At 38.3% G+C, this 12157-nt stretch overlaps 1 protein-coding gene across 2 annotated transcripts in view; it reads right to left on the reverse strand.

Annotated features, from left to right (window-relative positions):
- Positions 1 to 12157, reverse strand: part of UBE2K (ubiquitin conjugating enzyme E2 K) — a 62429-nt gene that overhangs the window by 12046 nt on the left and 38226 nt on the right. For both annotated transcript variants that reach the window (XM_049886978.1, XM_049886979.1), the window contains exon 4: positions 4744 to 4826. In XM_049886978.1, coding sequence (XP_049742935.1) covers positions 4744 to 4826 — 83 coding nt within the window. The remainder of the gene's footprint in view (positions 1 to 4743; positions 4827 to 12157) is intronic.

Genomic DNA, 12157 nt, shown 5'->3' on the forward strand with positions numbered 1-12157 from the left:
CCCCAGTCATCTTTTGAGTGCCTTCCAACCTGGGGGACTCATCTTCCTGCACTATTATCAGACAATGTTCTGCTGTTATTCATAAGGTTTTCACTGGCTAATTGTTTTCAGAAGTAGACTGCGAGGTCCTTCCTATCCTCCATGGGTGGCCCTGCTGGTATCTGAATTCTGGTGGCATAGCTTCCAGCATCACGGCAACACGAAAGCCCCCACAGTATGACAAACTGACAGACATGTGGGGGAAACAAATCTATCCTGAGTAAATTAATTTTTCTTGAGTCTCAAATCAATAAGCATAGTTAATATAAGGTAATTAAATATTCACTCACGAGGTCTCAATACGGCTTTTGATATATAGAATAATCACATGAATTGTTCATATTGTTGATTATTTTGTTGAGGATCTTCCAGAAAATCATCAGTGAATAATCCATGTTTATTGAAAACACTGAATGCTTCTTAAAGAAAATGGTAGTTTTTGTATTGAGTCCTTTACTGAGGTATAACAAGCAAAGTAAAATTCTGTACCAAATGGATGAACTTTTACATATGTATACATCCAAGTAACCATTATCTGGATCAAGATATAAAATATTTCCAGCACTTGAAAAGCCTCCCTTGTACCCCTCCCATTCACAACCGTCTCCTACCCTACTACCATTCTAATTTCTATCACCATGTATTTGTTTGGCTGGTCTTAAATGTCATAAAGACAGCATCATACAGTACTCTTGTGTCCAGCTTTTGTCACTCAACATGTCCATGAGAACCATCCATGTTGTTTTTATCAATAATACTTTTTTTTTTTTTTACTGCTATGTAGTGTTCCAATATATTACACCATATATCCATTCTCCCGTTAACAGACATTTGGGTTATTTCCAGTTTGAGGGTATTACAAATAAAGAGGCTATGAACTTCTTGTAATGAGTCTTTTGGTGTATATATGCACTGATTCCTCTTCAGTACATATCTAAGTATGGAACTGCTGGGCCATTAGGCATATATTTAGCTTTAGTAAGGTACTGCTGGTGTTGATAGATTGAACCACAATGGATGACAGCCAACTGCAGATATGCTGTTGTTGCTGGGTGGTCTCAAGTTGATTTCAACTCAGAGGCACCCCATGTTACAGAGCAAAACTGTCCCGCACAGTTTTCTTGGCTGTAATCTTTACAGAAGCAGATTGCCAGGTTTTTCTCTTGCAGACTTGCTGGGTAGGTTTGAACCACCAACCTTTCAGATAGCAGCTGAGTACTTAACCACTGCACCATCACAGCTCCTCCATGTGTCCAAAAAACCAACCCTGTTGCCACTGAGTAGGTTCCACTTATAGCAGCCCTGTAACAGAGTAGAACTTTGCCACATAGAGCTTCCAAGGAATGGCTGGTGGATTTGAACTGCTGACCTTTTAGTTAGCAGCTGAGCTCTTAATCACTGAGCCACCAGGCTTCCCTGCGCGTGTACCCCGCCAAAACCCATTGCTCTCAAGTTGATTACAACTCATAGCAACCCTATGGACAGAGTAGAACTGCCCCACAGGGTTTCCAAGGAGCAGCTGGTGGATTTGAACTGCTGACCTTTTGGCCAGCAGCCAAGCTCTCAACCACTGTGCCACTAGGGCTCCATTTTCTATTACACATGTCCCAAATTATCCAACGTTTATGCAGTTCATCATTTTCCTCACTAAGATTACTATTCTGTATTTTTATCTATCAAATTGCAGTGCTAACATCTAAACATTCACATTTAAACTTGGATATCCAATAAATGTTAATTACACCTCTATAAAGCTGGGGAGGAGAGACCAATGGATATCTGGTCTCACCTATTTTATCTGATGTGTCCTTTGATATCTTTTAGTATTTGATTTGTATATACGTAAAACAGACTAAATTCAGCTATTTCACCTGCCTTAGGAAAAAAAATAGTTCATAAAAATGTTTTGCTACAAAAATGCAAGTTCTTTCCCTACATATACACCATAATCTTTCAACTAGCTACAGGGAAATTAGCAGAAGTAGGAGTGCTGCTGGCTTAACAGAGCAAAAAAGGGAAACCACTGGAAGGTCTCAGTCTGAGAGCTTTGTTTTTAAAAGGGAAGGAGTATTATCCTGGCTGCTGAGAAAAGCCTGAGTGAGGCAAAAAGTCAGAAGCAGTGGGGCAAGTTACTACAATCATCCAGATAAGAGGTAATGTGGTTTGGACCAGGGTGATAGTAGTGGAGCTGCTGGTAAGATTTTAGAAGTTTAATAAACAGCATTTACACAAAGAATCTGTACCAGAGAAAGAAGAGACAAGGATCATGACAAGGTTTTGGTCTGAGCAGCTGCAAAGATGGAGTTGCCAATAACTTAGATGGGGAAGACTATATAAAGGAGAAGCAGGTTTTGGGTTACAAGAATATCAGCTGAACTTTTAACATGTTTAAGTTTGAGATGCCTATTACCTATTCTGGATTAACAAAGTGGCTACAAAAAGGGGCTCAAGCATATCAATGATTGTGACGATGGCACAGGACCATGCAACACTTCCTTCTGTTATACATAAGGTTGCTATGGGTCAGAGCCGACTCAACAGCACCTAACAACAATAGATGACAAACTCAAGTAGAGATGTTAAGCAGGTAGAGGGATATGTGACTCTGGAGTTCAGGAAAGATAAAGTTGTAAGTTGACAGTACATAAATGGTTAAACCATGAAATCAGATGAGCTCACCAAGGAATTGAGTCTAGATGGAAAGAAGCAAAGGTTCAAGATTTATCCCTGAGGCATTCTAACGTGCAAAGTTCTAGGAGATGAGGAGGAATTAGTTAAAGAGACTATGAACAGGAATAGGAAGGGGCGGAGAACAGAAGACTGATGTTCTGGAAGCACATGAAAAAACTTATGACTTCTTCTCTACTACTGCAAATATCTACTAGTATAAATGAATGAGACAACTGTACGGGGTCTTGAAGATAATTTTACAGATAAAAATACAGTCGTCCCTCAACATCCACAAGGGATTGGTTTCAGGTCCCCCCACCCCGCAGATACCAAAATCAGAGGCTGCTCAAGTTCCTTAAATAAAATGGTGTAGCATTTGCATATAACCTACACACGTCTTCCTGTATAGTTTAAATCCTCTCTAGCTTTGTAATTCCTAATACAATGAAAATAGTTGTTAATGCTTACACTTTATGTTTTCTCAATGTTGCAAGCTCAAACGAGTACTGGAGAATGAGAATCTGTGAAATGGCAGGAGGCCACAGCAGGGTATGCGTACACATCATTTCATTCAAGTAGTTTAAGCGTAGTGCTCAGTGTATGGCAAATTCAAGTTTTGCTTTTTGGACCTTTTTTCCCCTAAATATTTTCAATCCACGATTGGGTGAATCTGCAGATATGAAACTCACAGATGTGGGACCCACAGACAGAGAGTACCAAATGTATTGAGGCTTAGAAGTTCAATAAATTGCCAAAAGTCACAAAGCAAAAGAGTAACAGAGAAGATAGGTCTATTCCACACTGTTCGATGTGTAACAGTATGGAATATAAACCAAGAGACTAGATCCCAAGAGAGGATCTACTGAGGGAGAGGATTAAGAATAGAAAAACAAAACAAAACCAAGCCAGCAACTTTAGTCTGTTTATTCAGTAACTAAATAATCAAATCACTCATACATTAAATGTTGTCATTTCTGTTCTGCCTTATTCAGGTTTCACTCTTTCCCTTTCTTAATGAATCAAACACAACTTAAAAACAATTTTCAGAAGATTAGGTAGCCAGGTTGAGCACATTAAGTAGGATCTCAGCTCCATGAATTCTCACTCAATGTTTCCCTATTTTTCTTTTTCCTTCTCTTGGAAAAGAGTAAAATCAGAGGGAAAAATGGTCACAACGTACATCCACTCAATTTTTTCTAATTTTGTTTATTGTTTCCTTCTACTCGAATGGCTTTTTATACTTGTTGTTGTAGTATTCCCATCTATAAATCATGTGTTAAATGATTTAAACATCACTTAATATTTAACATAGTATCTTCTGCCTGTACTACCACCATATTCATCATTGTTAGAATATGCAAGGTTCTATTCTAAGAGAATTACATAAAAGAACTCATTTAATCTCCTCAATAGCCATTATGAGGTAGGTATTACTGACCTCATTTTACAGATGAGGTCTGTAACTATGCCTTAATTAAGGCACAGAGATGTTAGGTAAATTGTTCAAGACCACACAGCTTAGTAAATGGCAGAGCCAGGAATCCGGGCATTTAGTTTCAGAGTAGGAACTCTTGAAACACTATGCTGTTAAGATTAAACCAGAAAAACAAAGTGAAAGCACTATAAAGTGCTATGCAAATGAAGACATTACTTACAACAGTACTCCCTGTAATGTCAGAATTTTTTTTGTTCGATTAACACAACTTCTAATATCTTTGTTGTCTACATTCCATGTAAGTCAAAGCTGAATTCACTGTTTCAATACTCACCTTTTTAGTCTTTCACAAATCCAAGACTTCAAAATGTAAAGCTAGCATTTCTGATATCACCTAACAAGTCTTTCTTTAAATATAAATTATGACCTCAATTAGATTTTCTGTCACATACTAAAGAAACTTTATAAAGTTTTTAAATTATTGGCAAAACGTAAGTATAATAAATGGTTATGTTTTGAGGCAACTGCACATTTAACACTCTAAATATAGTCTTGATATTGATATGTGAGAGGAGAGAAGGTGAATTCAAATCTCTTACCATTGATCTTTCAGAATATCCAAACAAATAGCCCCCGTGACGGAACTAATATTAGGATGCCATATTTTAGTGATAAACCGGACCTAAAATATAAAGCACACTTGAGTTTTTAAGTAATAAACAAAATATATATAGTTTTAAATAGAATTAACTACAAAAGAAGAAATCCTCATTAAAAAAAAAAATTATCCATACTTACATCCTTTTGCCTAAGCGAAGGGAAAGGTGTGGAAGACAAGCATATAGTAAGCCAAATGTTGTTACTGACATTCTTTTTAAACCTTTAAACAAACCCAACAATTACTAGGTGTTTATACAATTTACCAACCATAATGCTAGATGCCATCAGAAATACAAAAGGGTAGAAAAACTGGTACATTAAAAAAAAAAAAAAGGATAGCAAGCGGCACCTTTCCTAGTGTAAATTAGAGTGTAGAACAGGTTTGAAGAAAAAAGAAAGCAAAACCAATGCCTGGAAGCACAAGTAATAAGAGGCTATAAGATTGTAACAATTTTTTCTCAGAAAAAAAAATTCTTAATAACTCAACAAATATTTGAAGGTCTATAATATGTCAAATACTGAAGAGACACTGAGGCTTAGTTTTAAAAAACTTCCGACCAGGTGCTGTCGAGCTGATCCTGATTCATGGTGACTCGTGGTGTGTCAGAATAGAACTGAGCTCCATGCATGGGGTTTTCAATGGCTGATTTTTGGAAGTAGATTGTGAGGTGTCTGTGGGTGAACTTTTGGTCAGCAGCCAAGTGTGTTAACTGTTTGTACCACCCAAGAACTCCTTAAGAAACTTACCCAAGATCAAATAGCTAGTTAGCAAAAGAACAAAATGCAAACCCATACAATTTGATTCCAGATCTGAGTCTTTAATCACTTTACCATTTGCCTCCACATCAAAGGAATAAGAAACCAATAATGCAAAAATGCTAACTTCCTCAGACCACCATGAAATGAAATCTAATTTATCGGCTCTTACTCATGTGCTTTTGAAGGACTTTAATGATACTACTACTACTATTATAATTATTATAATATCTGACACAGGTCACAAAGACTATCTGAGCTCAAATTCATGAATTTAACATGTAATAGATTAATTACTACGTGTCAAGCAATGTTCTAATTACTTTATAAAAATTAATTCTTCAGTATGTGCTCCAAATGTAACCTGTTTACGGAAAGGAGCTATGTAGAAAGCTTTCACTTCTCTCCTTGTGATTTTCTGATTTGTCTACACCACTTGTTCTCTACTTCCTATGGCATACTCATTCTAGCTCATGTGCTATCTGAAAAAGTACTTTAAGTCACCAATGACTTCAAAATACCTAAAACTTATACTTTTCACTCCTTCATCCATGGCTGCATTTGATCCTTTTTTTTTGTCTTAAAATAATATTAGTGCTTTCAAAATATCCATCTCTCCACCCAAAAGAACTGCCAACAGGCGAGACTCATTCGTCACCTGGTTACTGCAGTCTCCTGACTTTACTGCCTTCAGTCTTGCTCCCTCCAATCCATTCTCCACATTGAAACCAAACAGAACCTTTAAAAACATATCTGATTTGTGTTAGTACCCTACTGCTCAGTGAGTCACATTCAGTATTTTTGCCTCTGGGCCTTCATATGTGTTTGTTTTCTCAGTAACACACTTCCATGCTCTCTTCCCCTGGCTAGGTCCTATTTACCCTTCAAGGTGCAACTTCCATATCACTTCTTCTTGACCTGTTCCCCACAGCACCCTGTACTTTCCCCTATGTCAAAGTACTGATCACACTTCCATAATTACTTCCTTATCTGTTTAGTCTTACCTGAAAGGGACTGTATCTATCTTGTTTATTAGAGTATCCCCAGCATCTAGAAGTGCCTGGCACTGAATGAATGTGCAATTAACATTATGACCAATGACAAACCTGTTATTATACAGCTAGCTAGTACCTCTCTCGAATGCAGTGCAGGTTAAATAAGACAGGCACACAAAGACAGCTTACATGCAACAAGCATTTCTCCATAGCAGATATAGGCACAATATCCACATCTTAGTATTTACCATTCACTGAGTTCAAAGCACAAAAAAACAAAATAACTATATGCCGTAATTCCAATAACTCAAGGAATTCACGTCAAAACGAAAAAACCAATTCACAAAAATTGATTCAATACTTTCAACAAGATTGGAAAATAGACTTTTAAATTACCACTGAAGATGTCAGAAGATTTATGGGCTAGGCATGTGATCTGAGGCTATGGGAACTGTGTCTTGTTTTTAAAGAAGGATCTTCAGTACATGATTCTCTATATACTAAACATGAAAACAAATATACCTATACATTACAACGGAAATACCAGGACCATGGAAATTATGAAACAGATTCTTACTTTGTACTACAATCTACAGTTAGGAGTATTTTTGAATTTGTAAATGATCCAAATAAAGAAATTTAACTTTCAAGAGAATGCCCCACCATAAAGGAGAATGAAGAAACCCAAAGTCTCAAGGAAACAATCAGTACAAAGGAGTTAATGGACCACAGGAACTACAGCCTACATCAACCTGAGACCAGAAGAAGTAGATGGTACCGGGCAATCACTACCTACCACTGTGATCAAGATCACAATAGAAAGTCCTGGTTGGGGGGAGAAGGATATAGAACAAAATTCAAATTTATAATAAAGATCAGATTTACTGGTCTGAGACAGGAGGAACCCAAGACTATGGACCGTAGACATCCTTTTAACTTGGAAATGAACCCAAACCCAGAGATCAGCTTTCAGCCAAATAGACAACCCTATAAACAAACAATAAGGCAAGTGAAGAAAAGTGCTCCTTACAGCAATCATCTATATGAGACCAAAACGACAATATATACCCAAAAGCAAAGAGGAGAAGGTAGGAGGGGACAGGAAAACTGAATGAATGGAAATGTGGAAAGTGCTGACACACTGAAGGGATTACAAGCAATGTCAAAGAACAATTTGTGCATCAACTACTGAATAGGAAACTTGTCCTTAATCCATCCCTAAACCACAATAAAAAGAGAGATGAAAAAAAAAAGAATGTCCCATTATCCTTCAGTACAGAAATAAGTAACTATCTTACAAGCAGTTCTTTTTGTGGTCCACCACTATTTATCTCCTACTCCTCTCTTCTTGTTCTTCTTTATCGTCAACTACTACTTTTTTCTTCCCTCCTACCACACATCTGTCAATTTGTTGTACTGTAGTGGCTTGTGTGTTGCTAATGATGCTTGAAGCTTTGACACCGGTATTTCAAATACCAGCAGGGTCACCCTTGGTAGACAGGTTTCAGTGGAGCTTCCAGACTAAGACAAGGAAGAAGGACTTGGCAGCCTACTTCTAAAAAAACAAACAAACTGACCAGTGAACACCTTATGGACAGCAGCAGAACACTGAAATAGTGATGCAGGATGAGCCCCTCAGGTTGGAAGGCACTCAAAATATGACAGGGGAAGAGCTGCCTCCTCAAAGTAGAGTCGACCTTAATGACGTGGATGGAGTCAAGTTTTTGGGACCTTCATTTGTGGATGTAGCACAACTCACAATGAGAAGAAACAGCTGCAAATATTCATTAATCATCATAACGTGGAATGTACAAAGCGAATCCAGGAAAACAAAGTCACCCAAAAGGAAAGGGAGGGCATAAACATAGGTATCTTAAGCATTAGTGAGCTGAAACAGGCTCGTTTTAGCCATTTTGAATCAGAAGATCATATGCCTACTATTCCAGGAAAGACAAATTGAAGAGGAGTGGCGTTGTATTCATTGCTACAAAGAACCTTTCAAGATCTATCCAGAAGAACAACACTGTCAGTGATAGGATAATATCCTCATGCCTACAAGGAAGACCACTTAATATGACTATTACTGAAATTTATGCACTGACCACTAATGTCAAAGATGAGGAAACTGAAGATTTTTACCAGCTTCTGCAGTCTGAAATTGATCAAACCTGCAATAAAGATGCACTGATAAATAATGGTGATTGGAATGCAAGTTGGAAAAAAAGAAAAAGGATCTGTAGTTGGAAAATATGTCGCCGGTGACAGAAACAACGTCAGAGATCGCATGACAGAATTTTGCAAGACCTATGACTTATTCATTGCAAACATCTTTTTGCAACAATGTAAATGATGAAGGGGATTTCACCAGGCTGAAAACACAGGAATCACATCAACTACATCTATGGAAAGAGATGACGGAGAAGCTCAACGTCATCAGTCAGAACAAGGCCAGGGGACAACTGCAGAACAGTCCATCAACTGCTCACATGCAAGTTCAAGTTGAAGATGAAGAAAATTAAAACAAGTTCTTGAGAGCCAAAGTACGACCTTAAATACATCCCCCCTGAATTCAGAGACCATCTCAAGAATAGATTTGATGCACTGAAACCTAATGACCAAAGACCGGACGAGTTGTGGGATGACATCGAGGACATCATACATGAAGAAAGCAAAAGGTCATTAAAAAGACAAGAAAGAAAGAAAAGACCAAAATGGATGTCCAAAGAGACTTTAAAACTTGCTCTTCAACATAGAGTAGCTAATGCAAAGGGAAGAAATGATGAAGAGCTGAACAGAAGATTTCAAAGGGAGGCTTCAGAAGACAAAGTATTATAATGACATGTGCAAAAACCTGGAGTCAGAAAGCCAAAAGGAAAGAACATACTCAGCATTTCTCAAGCTGGAAGAACTGAAGAAAAAACTCAAGCCTCAGGTTACAATTCTGAACAATTCTATGGGCAAAATACTGAACGATGCAGGGAACATCAGAAGAAGATGGAAGGAATACACAGAGTCACTGTACCAAAAAGAACTGGTTGACATTTGGCCGTTTCAGAAAGCAATACTGAAAGAAGTCCAAGCTGCACTGAAAGACTTGGTGCAAAACAAGACTCCAGGAATTGACCCAAATCAATTGAGAGGTTTCAACAAACGGATGCAGTGCTGGAGGTGCTCACTTGCCTATGCCAAGAAATGTGGAAGGCAGATATTGGGCCAACTGACTGGCAGAGATTTATATTTGTGCCCATTCCAAAGAAAGGTGATCCAACAGAATGCAGAAATGATCGAATGGTGTCAATATCACACATAAGTAAAATTTTGCTGAAGATAATTCAAAAACGGTTGCGGCAATACACCAACAGGGACTGCCAGAAATTCAAACCGGATTCAGAAGAGGACGTGGAACCAGGGACATCACTGCTGATGTCAGGTGCATTCTGGCTGAAAGCAGAGAATAACAGAAGGATGTTTACCTGTGTTTTACTGACTATGCAAAGGCATTCGACTGTGTAAATCATAACAAATTATGGATAACACTGCAAAGAAGGAGAATTCCAGAACACTTAGTTGTGCTCAGGAGGAACCTGTACATAGACCAAGAGGCAGTTGTTCAAACAGAACGAGGGGACACTGCATGGTTTAAAATCAGGGAAGGTGTGCATCAGGGTTGTATCCTTTCACCATACTTACTCAATCTGTATGCTGAGCAAATCATCTGAGGACTGGAGTATATGAAGAAGAACACGGCATCAGTATTGGAGGAAGACTCATTAACAACCTGGGATATGCAGATGATACAACCTTTGTTGCGCAAAGTCAAAAGGACTTGAAGCACTTATTGATGTAGATCAAAGACTACAGCCTTCATTATGGATTACACCCCAACATAAAGAAAACAGAAGTCTGCACAAGTGGACCAATAAGCAGCATCACAGTGAATCTAGGAAAACTGGAATTCACCCAAAAGGAAAGGGAGGGCATAAACATAGATATCCTAAGCATTAGTGAGCTGAAATACTGTTACTGGCCATTTTGAATCAGACGATCATATATGCCTACTATTCCAGGAATGATAAACTGAAGAGGAGCGGCGTTGCAGTCACTGCTAAAAAGAACATTTCAAGATCTTTCCAGAAGTACAATACTGTCAAGGATTTCATTTTACTTGGATCCACAATCAACACCCATGGAAGCAGCAGTCAAGAGATCAAAAGACGTATTGCATTGGGCAAATCTGCTGCAAAAAAACCTCTTTAAAGTGTTCAAAAGCAAAGATGTTACTCTGAGGACTAAGGTGTGCCTGACCCAAGCCATGATATCTTCAATCGTTTCACATGCATGCAACAGCTGGACGATAAATAAGGAAGACTAAAGAAGGATTGATGCCTTTGAATTATGGTGTTGGCAAAGAATATTGAATACTGAATACTCCACGGACTGCCAGAAGAATGAACAAATCTGTTTTGGAAGAAGTACTGCCACAATGCTCCTTAGAAGCAAAGATGGTGAGACTTTGTCTCACGTACTATGGACATTATCAGGAGGGACCATTGCTTGGACAAAAACAAACTGCTTGGTAAAATAGAGGGTCAGCAAAAAAGACGACGACCCTCCACAAGATGGACTGACACAGTGACTGTAAGAATAGGCTCTAACATAGCAATGATTGTGAGGATGGCACTATGTTCTGTCGTACATAGGGTTGCTAAGAGTTGAAACCAACTCAATGGCACCTAACAACAACAACTTCCTTTTTCAGGCTTTTCACTTGTTTCCCTACCCTTCTCATGCCTTAATGTCACAAGTTAGTACCCCCGTGTATCCCAGAATTTTGTCCTGTTAGTCTATACCCAATTCATATCCATTTATTTTATCACTCATGGTCCTACCATTCCTGTCTCGTATCAACAAAAATGTAGAATCAAAAAGAGTAAAAAAACAATACAATGACATTTATTATAACCACCTCGAGCCATACTGGGAGCCCTGGTGGCGCACTGGCTAAGAGCTACGGCTGCTGACCAAAAGGTTGGCAGTTCAAATCCATCAGATGTTCCTTGGAAACCCTATGGGGGTAGTTCTACTCTGTCTTTAAAGAGGAAGACTCTCAACAAAATGGACTGACTCAGTGGCTGCAACAACAGGCTTAAGCATAACAATGATTGTGAGAATGGCGCAGGATCGGGCAGTGTTTTGTTCAGGAGAAATGAAAGAGATTATTCTTAATTATCTATATTACAACACCATTATCAGCATTGTTATCTCCTCCTACAGAATGCATCCTATACTTTATTCACTTTAACAGGCATTTCAGCTCCTACTTTATGGTAGGTAATGTGAGTTCATATTTCCATTGGGATCTTCCAGTTTCAAGCTCATCATTCAAGAACTTACTACAACATTAAACCAGCTTTAACTCACTTATTATACAATGGAAAATGCTAGTTTATTTTAAACATGCATGCACAGATGGGTACTCATTAAAGGTTATTAAAACTGGTGTTTACACTCAATTTCACATATGAAGGTATGTTTATACCATCAAGGAAGAGGAAACTGCACGACCAAATCTCCAGAAAATATGTGAACACATGGTATAGAA

The sequence above is a fragment of the Elephas maximus genome, chromosome 5, assembly GCF_024166365.1.
Source record: "Elephas maximus indicus isolate mEleMax1 chromosome 5, mEleMax1 primary haplotype, whole genome shotgun sequence".
NCBI classification, from domain to species: Eukaryota; Metazoa; Chordata; class Mammalia; order Proboscidea; family Elephantidae; genus Elephas; species Elephas maximus.